We start from the raw sequence: 18,286 nt of genomic DNA, 5'->3' as shown, positions 1-18,286 counted from the left end.
ATTAAACAGAAGGTTAGGTCTTGCATGCAACTTGATTTTTTTTGTCAGCAATCAGAAAACTCAAAGCACTCAATGTCGCCCCCCCACCTCCTGTTACTCCTTTATACCGTGGTATCATGCAAAGGTCTGGACACCTCTGGTCAAAATGTCTGTTAATGTGAACAGTTAAGCAAGTGGAAGATGAAATGATCTCCAAAAGTTAAACATGTAACACTCTTTTTTTGCAATATTTTAATCAATATCAGTGTATTATTTTAGTTTTCTACAGTTTTAGAGTGAAAAAGGGAAACAAAGCAGCATAATGCAAAAGAATGGGAAACCCAGGAGACCTGAGCTCTCAGATAACTTTGCTGCTGAGGGGCCTTTTCCTTTTCTGTCATGAAAAATTATATTGTTTAAAATGTAAATGCAAAGTGTCATCTGTAGCTTTATGCCTTTTGGAGATCATTTCATCTTCCACTTGCTGAACTGCACATTAACAGAAATTTTGACGCAAATTTTTGGATGATGCAAAACAACTGTTCCATAATGTTTCTACACCGAGCTTTCAGTCACCAACCGGACCAAATCTCACACAGAACGATGGATCCATAAGACGCTTTGCAATCTCAATAGATCAACAGGACAATACACACCCACTCAACCAATATCTCATCCCACTATCCTCATGTCGTAGGTACCGGACAATTAAACTTAAAAAGGCTCCAGTAGGAAAGAGCAGCCATAGCCACCCTAAACCAGTGGTTCTCAAACTTTTTTACACCAAGGCCCCCAAAATTGACAAGAATTAGACCACAGACCCCCAGTGGAAAAAAGCAAACACAACATTTGTTCTGAGAGCGAAGAACATTACTTTTTTCAGTGTACGTTCAAATTAGAGCCAATGGCGTGAATTGGGGGAAATATTGTAGAGAAATTTCTGGAAAAAAGTGGCACAATTTCTTCAAAACGTTTAAACATTTCTAAAACAAAAGAAAAGATTAAAAAAAAAAAAATTACAGATTTTCTAGAAAATGTCTAAAAAACAATTCTAAAAAAAGGTGGTAACATTTTCAAAATTAAAAAAAAAAATCTAGAAGAAACTGATACAATAAAAAAAAAAGTTTAAAAAAAAGAAAAGAAAAAAGTGGTAAAAATTCTAAAAAATAAAAAAATAAAAAAGATTTAAAAAAATAAATAAATAAAAGATTTTCTAGAAAGTTTCTCAAAAACAATTCTAGAAAAAAGTTTCTGTCTGCCACAGTCAATATATATTCAATATATACACATTGTTTGTGATATGTCTGCTTTGGGTGCTATTTTGGTTTTGCTGCTTCGTGTGAATGATGTCCTTTATGTAAATGAACAGTCGAGTGGAAACAAATGTCCCTTCTGGGACACGTCTAAGTCTTTCCACACAGTGACCATCAAGTCAGCACAATGTCAATGTCAGAAAACCCAGGAAATAAAATACCATTGAAAAGCTTTATGAGACTGGTGGCTCAATTTGGTTTGGTTGCCATTTGTGAAAATGTATGTTCTACTTTTTACTACAGCAAGACAAGACTAGATAAGATAAGACAAGACTAGATAAGATCAGATTTCACTGCTGACAGTTTACCACAACCTGCTCACAGATCATTTAGTTGAGGGACATTAAAGCTAGATGGCAGCAAATTTCACTAAATACAGTGAAGCACATTTGGACTTTAATTTGTTTCATCGCAGCACTATTTGACGGCCTTTTCACAGATTATAATCAGAGTGATATCATTACTCTTCCCTCCCTGTTTTTTTCTCAATCAATCATCTTTATTCACATATATAGAAAAGGTATTAAATCATTAAAATATTTGTAATTTCCTATGTGAAATGCCCTGGGACACCCTCAGAAGCTCAAGAGCTTTGCCCAGACACAAAAAATGACAGGAAGACAAGAAAAAGACATACAAATATATAGACATACACATAGCCACATAATACATTTTGCATGAAATGAACCCAAAATATATTCCAAACACTCACACTCCGATACTCACATTCTCACACCACAGGGTGCACTCTCACACACTCACTCACATGTTTACTCACCAACCCACAGACTCGTTATAAATAAAGTTGTTCAGTTAAAGTCTACTACAGACAACCGGGGTGATCACCCCGGTTCTTAAGACCTTACACTGGCTACCAGTCAGCTACAGAATAGATTTTAAAGTTCTGCTACTGGTTTACAAATCACTGAATGGTTTAGGTCCAGAATACATGAATGACATGTTAGTAGAGTATAAACCCAGTAGAGCTCTGAGATCTACTGACTCAGGTCAGATAGTGGAGCTCAGAGTTCAGACCAGACATGGTGAAGCAGCATTTAGCTGTTATGCTGCACACAAGTGGAACAAACTACCAGCAGAACTGAAATCAGCCCCAACTTTAAGCACTTTTAAATCCAGGTTAAAAAACATTTCTCTTATCACGTGCTTATAGCTGAGAACTTAAAACTTTATCTATTTTACTTCTATTTGCTCTTGCTTTTAACTCTGTTTTTAGTGTTTTGTTTGTTTTTATTCTGTCTTATGCTTCTTTTTTAAAATGTTTTGTCTTTATGCAAAGCACATTGAGTTGCCTTCCTATGAAATGCGCTATATAGCCTAAATAAAGATGCCTTGCCTTGCCTTGCCTACAGATAATAAACACCGGTGGTTTTTCTACTGTACTGAAACTGTATTACTCGCATTTTCATAGTGAGCTCGAGGCTATTATTAGTAAAGTTACGTCACCGCAGTGGAGGGCGCAAAAATTTGTCAAAAAAAAAAAAGTTTAAAAATTCTAGAAAAAATTGGTAAATTTTCAAGAAAAAGTTGGGGACCCCCTTGAACCCTCTCAAGGACCCCTGGGCGTCCCCGGACCCCATGTTGAGAACCACTGCCCTAAACAAAACCCCAATAACTAAAATAAGAGCTGAAACAAGACTATAGCCTACTGGGGGCTCAACCATGGTTTGGTTCTGAAAATGAAGATCAGATAAGATGAGATTTCACTGCTGACACTTTACCACAACCTGCTCACAAATCTTTTAATTGAGGGACATTAAAGCTAGATGGCAGCAGATTTCACTAGTGAACCACATTAAGGACTTTCATGTGTTTCATCGCAGCACTATTTGACGGCCAATATCATTAGGCTACTCTTCCCTCTCTGTTTACTCATAAACCCACAAACTCGTTATAAATAAAGTTATGTTATGTTACAAAGTTATGTATTACTCGCATTTTCATAGTGAGCTTGAGGCTATTATTAGAAAAGTTACGTCACCGCAGTGGAGTGGTAAAAGTGGTAAAAATTCTCAAACAAAGGAAAGATTTCTAAAAAAAAAAAAAACATAATAATAAAACAATTTCTAGAAAATTTCCCCAAATCAAAATTTCTCTCTAAAAGTTTTGAAAAAAGTGGTAAAAATTTGTCCAAAAATAAATAAATAAATAAATTTAAAAATTCTAGAAAAAAAGTGGTACAATTTCAAGAAAAAGTTGGGGACCCCCCTTGAACCCTCTCAAGGACCCCTGTGGGTCCCCGGACCCCACTTTGAGAACCACTGCCCTAAACAAAAACCCAATAACTAAAATAAGAGCTGAAACAAGACTATAGCCTACTGGGGGCTCGACCTTGGTTTTCTTTTAGTTGAGGGACATTAAAGCTAGATGGCAGCAGATTTCACTAAATACAGTGAACCACATTTGGACTTTAATGTGTTTCATCGCAGCACTATTTGACGGCCAATATCATTAGGCTACTCTTCCCTCTCTACTCATAAACCCACAAACTCGTTATAAACAAAGTTTTTCTACTGTATTGAAACTGTATTACTCGCATTTTCATAGTGAGCTCGAGGCTATTTATATAAAAGTTACGTCACCGCAGTGGAGGGCGCATCTCTCTCTCTCTCTCTCTCTCTCTCTCTCTCTCTCTCTCTCTCTCTCTCCCTCAGTGCAGCAGCAGCAACGCAACATCACAACCACCGGCGGCTGCTGTTGCGCTGCTGGTCCCTCCTTCTCCTCCTCCTTCTCCTTCTCCTTCTCCTTTTCCCCACATGGACCGGAACCACGAACCCCGCAGCAGCAGCAGCAGCAGCAGCAGCGCCACGTGACCCGGCCGGGAGCCCTGCTGGACTGACAGCGCGAGTCGAGCCCCCCTCATCACCACACCGCATCATGGCTGCGGAGGAAGCGGCCGCGCTGCTCTCTCTGCTCGGCTGCGCGCTGCTGCTGCTGCCCGCCCCGGCGCTCGGCCTGCTCGGCTTCCGTCCGGAGGAGACCGGCGGCGGCGCGGAGCTGTCCGTGCAGGACGGGGTGCTGAAAGCCACGGAGGGGACGCGCTTCATGCTGCGGGTCTACTACTCCACCTCCTCCTCCCCGCAGCAGCAGCAGCAGCAGCGGCTCAACCGCACCGCCGCCGCCACCAGGTCGGCCAGCAGAGCCAACAACGCCGCGCCCTGGATCGCCTTCATCGAGGAGCCGAGCCCGGGACGCGAGGGACAAGTTCACCCGAAGCGGAACATGTGCATGGACAAGACCTCCCGGACGTCCGACATCGAGGTGTTGGGCTCGTTCAAGTCCGCGTCCAGCCAGAACTCGGTGCTGGTGGAGCTGCTGGCCAAAGACCTGCGGCGCGGGGAGAAGATCAAGTATTACTCCATGTGCGCCTTCGACGGGTCCAAGTGGGAGCACTACCGGACCCGGGACTTCTGGGTGGCCGTGGTGGAGCGCTCTGCCGTGCCGGACCTGTGGCTGCAGGTTGATTTGTTTATTTGTTCATTTATATATATTTTTTTCTCTTTATTGACAAGCAAGTAGAGTACAATAATGTTTTTAGACAAAAAATGGATATGAAACAGGGTAACCCCTTGGACGCACTGCACGCGGAAGCTGGGCGCGCGCACTGCGCGCGGCTTCTCGGGCGCTTGGCTGGTCGCACTGGGAGCATACTTCTCCTCCTCTCTCCGCGCCGGTCAGACATCGACTGCAGTCGTTCATACTCGTATTCACTCGGTTTTCCACACACACGTCATTTTAAACGTGTGTGTGTGTGTGTCCCGTGTGCAGAAGCAACGGTCAAATATGTTTAGATGGACAAGCAACAACTTAATTAATCATCATTTAATTATTTTATTTTGAAAATTGACCGGATTCTCTCGCCTTTTCTGTGCCCAACTTCCTGTCTGGTACGACCACGTCTGTCCAGCTTGACAGACGGCGCTCTCGGCGCGCGCGGCTCGCGCGAAAAATAGAAATGAACCGAACTGAAGCGCTCCAGGCGCGCGCACTGCGCTCCACGGCGCGAGATGTGCGGGCAGGAAGACCTGTTAACATGTGCGCCGAACTGAAACTCCCTCCGCTCCAGGGCGCTGCGCTTCGGTTCCGCGTCTAGTGCGTCCAAGCTGTAATAATCAGGCGAGACAGTAATTAAAAAAAAAACAAAAAAACAATAACAATTAGAAGAGGAGAGAAACAAACAAACAAAAAGAAAAAGGGTACATACATTGGTCACGCATAGAATACATAGTACACAAAAAAGACTATAATCATTGATTTAAAGCAGAAGTAAGCGATATTTTTGTGTTACTGTAATATAAGTCTTAAATAGTTATATCTTCCGACAGCAATCACTTACATAGAGTGTTTGGACCGAAACACGGGTCTGTCAGTCCCTCTGCTCTGCTCTGAGCCGAAGAGAAAACTTTTCTTGTATCCTACAAGTTTTATCCAATGAGGAGAGAGAACGGCATGCAGGGCTGTGTGTGCAGCCAAGGGACGCCGTGAATGTGGTGACGTAGGGACGAGGACCCAAAGAAACGGCCTATTTTTGCAGCCTAAAAGAGGTTTTACCTGCATTTTTCCTGCACTTTGAAGGGCTGGAAAAAATTATATTATCGCGAACAATGGAACTGTGTATTTCTTTTTCAGGTAAAACCTCTTTTAGGCCGTGAAAATAGGCCGTTTCCTTGGGTCTGTTCACAACACTGTATGTTGTAAATCTCTGGGCAGGGCTATTATGGGCTGGCGTTGCTAACGGGAGGAGTGCAGAGAGTCTCTACTGCAATTAAAGTACTTAGGGGCTATTTGTAGATCATACAACCTCACTTTAAAAAAAAAATGCTACTATCCCTTTAATCTTAGTCTGTCTGTCTTCAACCAACAGGTGCTGGTGTCGGTGCTGCTGCTGGGGCTGTCGGCTCTGTTCAGCGGGCTGAACCTGAGCCTGCTGGCGCTGGACCCGGTGGAGCTGCAGGTGCTGCAGAACAGCGGCACCGACAAGGAGCAGAACTACGCGCGGAAGATCGAGTCGGTGCGCCGGCACGGGAACTACGTCCTGTGCACCCTGCTGCTGGGCAACGCCATCATCAACGCCTCGCTCGCCGTGTGGATGTGCCAGATCCTCGGCATGACCTGGCTCTCCACGGTCATCTGCGCCTTCGGCATCTTCTTCGTCGGGGAGATCCTGCCGCACTCGGTGGCGTCGCGGCACGGCCTGGCCATCGCCTCCAAAACCATCTGGGTGACGCGGCTGCTGATGGTGCTGTCCTTCCCCATCTCCTACCCCATCAGCAAGCTGCTGGACCTCATCCTCAACCAGGAGATCTCCAACTTCTACACGCGGGAGAAGCTGCTGGAGATGCTGCGCGTCACCGACCCGTACCACGACCTGGTGAAGGAGGAGCTCAACATCATCCAGGGCGCGTTGGAGCTGCGCACCAAGACGGTGGAGGACGTCCTGACGCCGCTCACCGACTGCTTCATGCTGGCCTCGGACGCCGTGCTGGACTTCAACACCATGTCGGAGATCATGCAGAGCGGCTACACGCGCATCCCCGTGTTCGAGAACGAGCGGTCCAACATCGTGGACATCCTGTTCGTCAAGGACCTGGCCTTCGTGGACCCGGACGACTGCACCACGCTGAAGACCATCACCCAGTTCTACAAGCACCCGCTGCACTGCGTCTTCAACGACACCAAGCTGGACGCCATGCTGGAGGAGTTCAAGAAAGGTGAGGAGGAGGAGGAGGAGGAGGGAGTTGTTACAGAAATCAAACACACTCATCATTTCTGGTTTCCAACTTTCAACAAAAGTTCACTCTGCACTTATTTTATTTTAATGTTTATTTAACAGGGACGATACATACAACATTTCCACAAAGAATGAAAAATGTGATGCATACAAGACGTCTAGCTTCAGCTAATTTGCAGTCTTTGTCCCTGGTCAGGCTAAAGAAGGATAAAAGATACTGAATACCGTTACAATAAGTGCAATAATACAAATACAGTGAATAATACAGTGAATAAATAAACACAGCTACAAAATTTAGATTAAGAAATTGCACAGATTAAATACATTCAACATTAGTAAAATGCTGTATTGACAGTGACTTGAGAGAAGTTAATGTTCGCATTTCTGCTGCTGCTTAAGCCAATGTTTAGCTCTAGCACTAAACATCTTTAATTCTGTTTGGGATTTGATTTGAGGAGGAGGAGGAGGTTGTCGTTGTGTCAGCTGGAGGTTCAGGTGTTACAGAAATTAGGGGTGTCACGATTTCGATTTTTTATCGAAATCGATCGAAATTACGTCATCGTCTTGAGCATCGAAAGCGGATCGATGATCCACTGCCCCGCTGTCTGTCACATTATTCACGTGTATCAGCGCAATCTCGTTTACATTACATTAAAGCAGATATCAGTGGAATGTTTTTGTTAATATAAGTCCTAAATAGTCCTATTTTCCGTCAGCAATCACTTACATGAAGTATTTCAGCCTAAACACGAGTCTCTCCGTCACTCTGCTCTGCTGTAACCCGAGGAGAAAATTTTCCTTGTGGGATACAAGTGTTATCCAATGAGGAGAGAGAACGGCATGAAGGGCTGTGTGTGCAGCCAAGGGATGCGCGTGAATGTGGTGACGTAGCACGAGGACCAATTGATGCCTGACAAGGGCGGGGGCTGCTAACTCATGGTGCGTTCAAAGAAACTCGTACTTTGTGTTTTTCCTTCCTGTGAAGTCATACCAGTTCGATCTGGTACGAGTTCACGGGTCGGAAGTTACGAGTGGCCGTTATAGGGAACTTTCACAGACAACAGGATGGTAAAAACACGAGCTACGGGTTACCTGGAACGCTACCAAGTCGTAGTTGTGACTTGAAGCTGTAACTTACGGTTTCAAAAGCCTGCCTTGAACGCAGCATTAGCCGAAACGGCCGTGAAGCTGATATCTGCTTTAAAGCAGAAGTAAGCGATCCGGTCGTTTTGGCTGCGTTCCAGGCAGGCTTTTGAAACCGTAAATTACAGCTTCAAGTCACGACTTACGACTTTGTAGCGTTCCAGGCAACCCACTCGTGTTTTTCCGACCTGTTTTACCTGTGAAAGTCACTATAACGGCCACTCGTAACTTCCGACCCGTGAACTCGTACCAGATCGAACTGGTATGACTTCACAGGTCGGAAGAACACGAGTTACGGGTTGCCTTGAACGCACCATAACGTCTTGTCAGCCGACGGAGTTAGCAGCCCCCGCCCTCGTCATGGATCTATTGGTCCTCGTCCCTACGTCACCACATTCAGGCGCATCCCTTGGCTGCACACACAGCCCTGCATGCCGTTCTCTCTCCTCATTGGATAAAACTTGTTGGATACGAGAAAAGTTTTCTCCTCGGCTCAGAGCAGAGCAGAGGGACTGAGAGACCCGTGTTTCGGTCCAAACACTCTATGTAAGTGATTGCTGTCGGAAGATAGAACTATCTAAGACTTATATTAACACAAAAATATCGCTTAATTCTGCTTTAAGTCGACATCAGGAGATGACGCGACGGTAATTTTGGCATTCTTGGTAAAATTGTTACCTTTATATTGTAAATAAATTATTTAAATGTATCTCTCTCTCTGTGTCTCTCTCTCTGGATATTACTCTAAGATATTTAAAGGAAATGAGTTTTGTTCTCTGCAGATGTGAGTGTTGGCATCCTGCAGAGGAGGAAATGTGCCCACTAGGAAACTGGTGTTTGATGCATTTACTGAAAAGACTCAGGGGAGCAGGTGAAGCTGCAGGATCCTGTTCGGCCTGTCTGAACTGAACTCAGATTCCTGAGAAGGTTCACTGGTTGGGAGTGGCAGTGGTTGTTTGTGATGAAGTGAGGTCACAGGTTAATCAAAAAGCTGATCTCTGATTGGTCTGAAGCTGCTGTGTTTATGCAGAACCAGGTGTTCTGGATCAGAGTTGCTTTCTCTGGTGGTCTCGTGTTTACCAGCTTAGTTGAAGATGCATTTTCAGGAATTAATCTAGTTGTTCTTCATACTGAGAAAAGAGTTTATCACTCTTTGCATTTCTGTTAATGCGAACAGTTCAGCAAGTGGAAGATGAAATGATCCCCCAAAGACATAAAGTTATAGATGACACATTCACTTTACATTTTAAACTATATCATTTTTCATTCATTTTCATCTCTTACATTTTCAAAATGACAGAAAAGGAAAAGGGCCGGCAGCAAAGGTCAAAGTTATCTGAGAGCTCCAGTCTCTTGGGGAAAGGTTATAGAATTTTTCTCCACCAAGTTGTTGTAAGTGCCAATTACAATCAGTTATTTCTAGCCAAACAATCATTATTTCTTGGCTATATTTCTCAACATTACTATGAAATTGACAGTTATTTCTAGGCTTTTTCTAGACATTATGATGCAATTACTTGTTATTTCTTGGCTATTTCTTGACATTATCATGTAACAAGCGGCCTGTAAATTAAATCTCCATGGGAAAGTTTGGGTAAATCATGTTCAGCTGGTGAAAATCTCTCCTTCTGCCTGTGTCAGAGAGTTTTTCTGTGAAGAGGGTTTATTTTTTTTTTTTTCCCAAACTGCTGTGAGTCTCTGCAGCAACCGGACCAGCAGTCAGCAGCATTCGGGCGGCTGAGCGAGATCCTTAACGCTCTCTCTCTGCTCCACTGAGGCAGCTGAGTGTTCGACAGTGAGGCGTTCATAGTGATGCTGCTGCATCAGTAGAGAAACCCTCTGGGTCTGTCTGCAGTGCAGCAGCGGCCTCTCTCTCTCTCTCTATACGCAGTCAGCTGCTGCTGTTGTTGCTGCTGCTGCTGCTGCTTTATCCCAGAGATGGAGATGGGTGGGGTGCTCGCCGGCCAATCGCAGCCCTCGCAGCTCGTCCCAACCTCCCTGCACAGTCAGCGTTTTCTTCTCTTTTTTTTTTTGCTTTTCCTGCTGGTATTTGTGGCGACGACAGGAAGAGACGGATGTAAACAGAGAAGGACACCTTGAGCGGAAAACACAAAGTGGCAGCAGCTCGGTTTATTTACATTCTGTCTCTCTGACGATGTCGATGTGAGGAGGAGGACGCAGTGAAAAGCTTTGCTCTGTAGCTACAGTAAAATATGAATGAAAGATAAAGAGTTTATCTGGACCCGACCACATATGAGCTCCGTGTGTGTGTGTGTGTGTTCCTGGAGTGTGGCCAGATGCCATCTGAGCTGATAAACGCCGACATCATTCCTGTGTCACTGTGCCACACACACAGAGATCTGGATGATGATTACACACACAGAGAGAGAGGGAGAAGAGAGAGGATTATAAACTGGGTCTCTCTCTCTCTCTCTGTTGCTCTGTGTAACAACCTCTTCGGGCACTGCAGCAGAGAGATGCAGCCTCCCTGCAGCAGCCACAGAAACAATAACACACACACACACACACACACACACACACACACACACACACACACACACACACACACACACACACACACACACACTTACCTGCACCCTGCCGCAACAACACACACAAACACTACTGTAATAACCGACCTCAGACAGAGTTGTGTTCAGTGTATTTAGAAGTTCAAATGATAGAGATAGATAAAGAAAAAGATAGACAGAGAGGGGGTAAAGACAGAAAAAAAGAAAGAAAGAAAGAAAGAAAGACAGAAAGAAGGGGATAGATAGATAGATAGATAGATAGATAGATAGATAGATAGATAGATAGATAGATAGATAGATAGATAGATAGATAGATAGATAGATAGATAGATAGATAGAAAAAGACAGACAGAGAGGGGTAAAGAAAGAAAGAAGAAAATTAGTGGGTTTGATTCTTGTGTCGAACTCTCTGGCCAATCAATTGAAGATCGGTTGACGTCACATTTTAGTATAGTATAGATAGATTCCCATGTAGATAGATACAGTAGATAGATAGATAGATAGATAGATAGATAGATAGATAGATAGATAGATAGATAGATAGATAGATAGATAGATAGATAGATAGATAGATGTTTGTAGCACCACATCAAATCAAACAGCAGCATATAAAGGACACACCCTGATGAAAACCACTGAGCTGCTGATTCACCAGTAAAAACAAACTGAGCTCCGCCTCCGATCCAGTTTGGGGACGTCAACACCAGCACAACACACACACACACACACACACACACACACACACACACACAGTCACCTGATCAATACAGATTAACAGTGTATTTAAACTACGAGTAAAAAGACCCCAACTCCCCCCCCTCTCCTCTCCTCCAGCAGCTCTGCAGCAGTTTCACTGCAGCATCCACCTGCAGACTTTGACTCCAGAGGGAGGTATCTGCTCTCACCCCCCACCCCTTCCTCCCTCCTCCTCCTCCTCCTCCTCCTCCTCCTCCTCCTCCTCCTCTTCCTCCTCCTCCTCCTCCTCCATCTCTCTCTCTCAGTGCTTACAGTAAATGTTTGCTGCTGGGAATGATGAGGTCAGAGCCAAAACACCAGACAGAGACGACGCTGCTGCAGGGAAGGGGGTTAAAGGGATAGTTCACCCAAAATTCAAATTTCATCTCATTATCTACTCACCCTCATGTTGACTAAGAGCTGTGAGAAGTTTCAGAGTCCTCCGTGCCCTCTCGGAGTTACGGGGGGTCTCGGCATAGCAGTATTTGTCCATATAATGGTTGTGAATGGGGCTCACTTTTCTTCGTAACAAAAAGACACACCAAAAAACATCCAAATACCTCCATGCTGCTCGTCTGTAATGTCCGTCTTGTATTGAAGCCCCGACATGAGAAATTGTTCCGATAAAAATTAAATAAGTCTATATTTTAAGCTTGTTTGTAGCGGAAGCTCCCAGTGTCTCGGTTCACTGCTCTTCCTGACCGGTGGAACAATTTCTCATGTCAGGGCTTCAATACAAGAGGGACAATACAGACGAGCAGCATGGAGGTATTTGGATGTTTTTTGGTGTGTCTTTTTGGACGAAGAAAAGTGAGCCCCATTCTCAACCGTCATATGGACATACAGTGCTGCGCGGAGCCCCGCTGTAACTCCGAGAAGCCACGGAGGACTCTGAAACTTCTCACAGCTCTTAGTCGACATGAGGGTGAGTACTGTAGATAATGAGTGAAATTTGAATTTTGGGTGAACTATCCCTTTAAAGGGAGGTTAAATGAGAGGATGGAGGGGGAGTTAATTTAAATTCACCTCTGTCAGCTTGCTAATTTACAAGTTCAGTGACTTTCAGTGTCACACTTGAACCTCTGCACAACCTGGTTGTTGGATCTATAGGGATCATTAGCTGCAGTGGAGAGTAGACGTTATAAAACAAAACGAAAGAAGGAAGAAGAACACATTTATACACAAGTAGCTAAAAGTTGATTGTAATCCAGACTCTGCTGCTGCTGCTGCTGCTCTCGGGCCTGAATGTTAAGCAGTATGGGGGATTCTTTGGCCCTGAATGCTAATGAGCAGTATGTCTGGCACAAATGAAAGCAAGCGGCCAAGTAACACCTTCCCTGCTGCGAACCTCAGCAACAGTAGCATCCTGGTACAGAGGGGGCGGGATGGGGGGAGGTGGGGGTTAGGGGAGGGCATATTCAGTGCCAGGAGAGTGAGTCCTGTTTGGACAGATGGGAAAGTGAACGATGATGAACGTTAACACACGAATCCTGGACTCGAGTCTTCGTCCTGCTGCCAGAGACTGGAGCCAAGACACACTACAAGAAGCAATGAGGTTTAAAAATGAAGAAGATGATGAAAGTCTCAGTGTGTTGACAATAGAAACTTTGCAGGAGATTTGATTTACAGTTACACATCATAGAGGAAACAGATGTGTTAAAGGGATTTTGGCAAATTGGCCCCATTGCCATAATCCCTATAGTCATGCAAAACCGCTGATGGGCGTTGCCTTCAGGGACAGTTTTTCATCAAGCAGTCTCTGTATTTCCCACAACTCTGTCTGGTAACGTTGTGTTATTATCTCATAGTGTGGTGAATGTGCAGGTCACAACTTGTCCACCAGAGCATTGTGGAGTTGTTGGATTGTGTATTTGATGAGTTTGATGAGGGAAAACAAGAAATCCCATCGGCCTCCGTAGCGTAGCTCTGAGCAGCTAACGGCTCTGCTCCGCCGTTCTAAAAACAGCTTGCACCGACAATTAAAGGTAACAAACCTACTGCTATGACTATAGGGATTATGGCAATGGGCCAATTTGACAAAATGTTGAACTATCCCTTTAGAGCTGAATAACAGAATTCAACAGATACGACTTCAAACACATTGATTTCCTGTTCCTCACATATAAAACATGAAATGCAGTAAATCCTGATTTAATCCAGGCTATTTTATCTCATCACTTCCTCCATTAATAGGATTTATTTTTACCGTCTCCCTCTCCTCCACCTCGCTCTTTGTCCTTGTCACTGTCGGCTCTCCCAGGAGGCAGAGACAGTATAAAATATTCAATGTGCTCAACCTCCGCAGTTTGTCTCCCTCCCATCTGCTCTCTGCCTTCATGTCACCGTGTTTTCTTTTGTTTTTTGTTTTGTTTTTTTGACACATTTCAGCTCATCAGCTCATCTCATCCTACAAACACAAGCAGTAGAATAAAGTGTCATTTACATTTACAGTATGTGATGACATTCAAAGAAACCTAATCTATCTTCAATGCCTTCAGTTCACAGTCACTGCATCGCATTTAGCTCTAAAACACATCCTGACAATCATTTGTAACCAATTTAATCCATGAATTCTGCACACCTACCATAAAACCTAAATCCTAATAGCTGATAGGACGAGTGAGATCTTATAACGCTTCAGTCGGCAGGTCTGAAACTCAAACCGGAGGGAAAGCGCTCGATATTCGGAGGGGGAGGAGGTTTATCCTGTGAGCCTCGTATAGGCTACATAAAACCTGAGGAGAACGGTGGTTTTCTCTCCTTACAGTTCTCAGCATGAGGAGGTTCTGCACAACAAATAGGTCACTACACCATGTTTGAATAGAGCGACATCAAAGACCGATACAAAGAGCTTTGACTGCTGTTAACCTGCACATCGAATCTGTATTGATGCTTGATAAAATGCATTTAATGAGGTCTGAAGGCCAAACATTTATCTATCATATCGTCATCATCATCAGTCCTCTGAAAGCACACTGAGCTGTGTGAACAGACTGAAACAGAAACAAAGGAGCTTCAGAGCTCAGAGGAGGTTCAGTACTATCAAGCTTCTCTGTCTAAGTCTCTTAACAAAGAGTCAACTTGTCTCTAAGTATCAGTGACACCACTCATAATCATCTCAAGATGTGTTATTTACTTTTACTTTCATATTACTATGGCCTGAGAATGGAATAAGCTTCAAGAAATCTAAAAAAACAAAAAAACAACCCTGTTTGTAAGAGCATAGTTGAGCCAGAGTTCAGGGATTGGCTTCAAATATCAGATGCTAACTTTGTCCCTCTGTGTTTATAGTCGTAAAAGTAAAAGCTAGTTACTATACTAATGTTTCTGAGCTAACATCAGTCAGTGCATGCAGGAATGTCATTTTTTCTTGAGTTAAAGCAGAAGTGAGTGGTCCTGTCGTTTTCGCTAATGCTGCGTTCCAGGCAGGCTTTTGAAATCGTAAATTACAGCTTCAAGTCACAACTTACGACTTTGCAGCGTTCCAGGCAACCCACTCGTGTTTTTCCGACCTGTTTTACTGGTGAAAGTCACTATAACGGCCACTCGTAACTTCTGACCCGTGAACTCGTACCAGATCGAACTTGTACCACTTCACGGTCGGAAAAATACGAGTTTCCTTGAACGCACCATAACAGTCCTCGTCCCTACGTCGCCACATTCACGGCGTTCCTTGGCTGCACACACAGCCCTGCATGCCGTTCTCTCTCCTCATTGGATAAAAACTGTAGGATACGATAAAAGTTTTCTCCTCGGCTCAGAGCAGAGCAGAGGGACTGAGAGACCCGTGTTTCAGTCCAAACACTCTATGTAAGTGATTGCTGTCGGAAGATATAACTATTTAAGACTTATATTAACACAAATATATCACTCACTTCTGCTTTAAGAATATTTTTTTGGCTTTTTGCTTTTATTTGATAGTACACACAGTAGAGATAGACAGGAAAGGGGGAGGCAGAGAGAGGGGGAATGACACACAGGAAAGGGCCGTCCGACGCGAACCGGGGCCGCCTGCGGTGAGGACTGTAGCCTCTACATGGGGCGACCGCCTTACCCACTGCGCCACGCACCGCCCCATTATTTTGAAATATTTACTTCCTGCTTCCTGACTTTCTTCATTCTTAAATTCAACATGGAGATGTGTGTGTTTGCAGCAGTGAGTTATGTAACTGGTTTTGACTGGTTGTATGAGGCCGAGCTCAGGTGCAGCTCATTAATCGTGGTTCTCTGCTGGGACACCAACATGGACCTGGGCCGTCGTTAATGTTGCTAATTACTACTCCACTTTCAATGAACTGCTCGGCGGCACATTGTGGAGTTAAATCACTGTTAGGGGACAAACAGGTGCACAAATACAGGAAGTTGATTAATAGCAATAATTATGAGGGACAGTTGATATAAATGGCTCCTGTACATGTTTCTCAACAGGTTTATAGGCATGTTAATAGGTTGGATATTACAGTTTTAAAGCTGCACTCAGCAACAGGAGCTAGAACAAAGTGCAACAGTGCAACATCAACGTAGGCCTGTTCCATTAATCGTTTTAAAATCGTAATCATTTAGTTAGGACGATGTTAAAAACTTGAAATAATTTTTTTTACTCTAACTGGGGTAATTGAGGTACAGCCCCCGTTCATGTATCTGGGCTGCGCTGGGTAACTGTAGTGACTTCCGCCTCCTTCCTCCCATCACGCTCTCCACATGCACTGAAATACCCCTTTCCCACTGGCCAAAAAACCCGTTTAAACACGGGAAAGTGGGAAAGGTACACCGACCCGCGTCAAACGACTCGGCAAGCGACGTGTCTCATATCACGTACCAAAACAAAGCTCTGCTCGCATTCGAGACTGGGATTTGGGCGATTGATTTCAGCGCTCAAAAATTGTTCATCGTCCGCTGCCTTTCGACCGTTTTGAGGACGGACAAAAGTGCAAAACAAGAAAGAACACTGACTACCACCTGACTTGCTTCCGTGTTGCTCTCCATTGTTTACTTCCCTGAATTCTGTCGCACTTATGATATCATCTCAGTACAGATCAGTGGTCGCTGCTGTCGATGTGTTTTTAAAATTAGTGGGTTTGATTTCTTGTGTCGAACGCTCTGGCCAATCAGTGGAAGGCAGTTGGTTGACGTCACGTTTTAAGATAGATAGATAGATAGATAGATAGATAGATAGATAGATAGATAGATAGATAGATAGATAGATAGATAGATAGATAGATAGATAGATAGATAGATAGATAGATAGATAGATAGATAGATAGATATTAGACTCCAGGTCCATTTAAAAAGACACAAACAGCACACACATAAAAATAGTTTGTCATTTCACTAAAAAATTGTAATTGGAAGTCGGTTTTTGAGAGAAGAAAATCGAGATTTTATTTCTGGGCATAATGGAACAGCCCTACATCAACGTTTAATGTGATGCTGTACTGTAGATCCACCCTGTTAAACGGATTTAATTTCCCGGCGCATCTGTGCGGTCAAAACCGTCTTTCCAATGAGAAGTTAAACCACAGCTCAGTGCTGCAGAAACACAATCCTTGTATCTCCTCAAGATAAGATTTCACTAAGAATTATTATCCACAACATGATGAGTCATAGACGAATGATCTGGTTTTCCAAAAATAATTATTTTAATCATCGGTCGAGCATCTATCCCTCCTCTCATCTGGTTCCTTGGCACCAAAAATCTCTTTGTCTCTTTGATGTAGTGCCAATTTTTATTTATTAAAACTGGAAAAACTGAGATTTGTTCCATCGTTTATAAACACATTAACTGTGTGTATATGTATATGAATGTGCATTCACAGGGTAAATGGAGATAAAGGGGTTAAGTGTCAGAGGTTTACATATTAAATATTCATCTCCGTACATGCGTCTTACAAAAGGCTTTTTAATTACGACATGGTTTAAAACAGAGAGCGAGCAGCACATTAGCTGTAAACGCTCCGTCCTCTCTCCTCTCTGTTCTGTATGTAAGGCTGACCCACTTAGCTCAACGCATCCTGCCAGAATTGTGCGCATTTGTGTGTGTGTGTGTGTGTGTGTGTGTGTGTGGTAGCGTTTGGCAGGCACAGAGAGTGGAGGCAGAGAGAGAGAGAGAGAGGAAGCTGACTCTGAGCCAGAACGAGGGACTGAACGCTACAAACAAGGATTCCCTATGTTTTCTGTCCGTGTGTATGTTTGTGCACATTTTCTGACCATAAAGTTGTAAATTATGCAGCGGCTGGATAGTGAGCCAGTGTAACACACACATGCACACACACGCACACGTTCCTTATTTACAGTACACATCTACCCACCATAAATTAAATAAAGCTTTAATTCCAAGTCTGTCCACTCACTGCTGCTCCTGTAAAATGTGTTTAGATTTGATCATTAATTATTTTAATATGTTTGGAAAAATCTGTTTTGGAAACCTCCTGAAACCTACACACACACACACACACACACACACACACACACACACACACACACACACACACACACACACACACACACACACACACACACACACACACACACACACACACACACACACACACACACACACACACACACACACACACACACACACACACGCAATAGCAGGAGAACTGGAGTGTGTGTTTCTGTGTGATGGATTGTGTTGTTGTGTGCACCAGACTGCACAGCCCCACTCCCACTCTCTTTACCAGAGGACTCTCAGTACAAACCCACACACACTCACACACACACACACACACACACTCCTCCTCTGTGTGAGCTGAGCAAGACAAATGTTTCTGTACCTTGTTCTCAATAAAAAGATAGTTGAAAAAGAAAGAAAGAAAGGAAGAAAGAAAGAAAGA

The 18,286-nt window shown here is 43.8% G+C and overlaps 1 protein-coding gene across 1 annotated transcript in view; it reads left to right on the top strand.

The window, feature by feature from the left end:
- Nucleotides 1–4,066: 4,066 nt before the first annotated feature.
- LOC310984906 (metal transporter CNNM4-like) overlaps nucleotides 4,067–18,286 on the top strand; it is a gene marked incomplete at both ends in the record, with an annotated part of 27,541 nt that continues 13,321 nt past the window's right edge. Inside the window, 3 exon segments of the mRNA XM_083970281.1 lie at nucleotides 4,067–4,090; nucleotides 4,092–4,769; nucleotides 6,175–7,021. Coding sequence (XP_083826407.1) covers nucleotides 4,067–4,090; nucleotides 4,092–4,769; nucleotides 6,175–7,021 — 1,549 coding nt within the window.

The sequence above is a fragment of the Trachurus trachurus genome (assembly GCF_905171665.1).
Source record: "Trachurus trachurus genome assembly, chromosome: 1".
NCBI lineage: Eukaryota > Metazoa > Chordata > Actinopteri > Carangiformes > Carangidae > Trachurus > Trachurus trachurus.
Note: the sequence above shows the minus strand (reverse complement) of the source record. Positions and strands in the feature narration are given on the sequence as shown.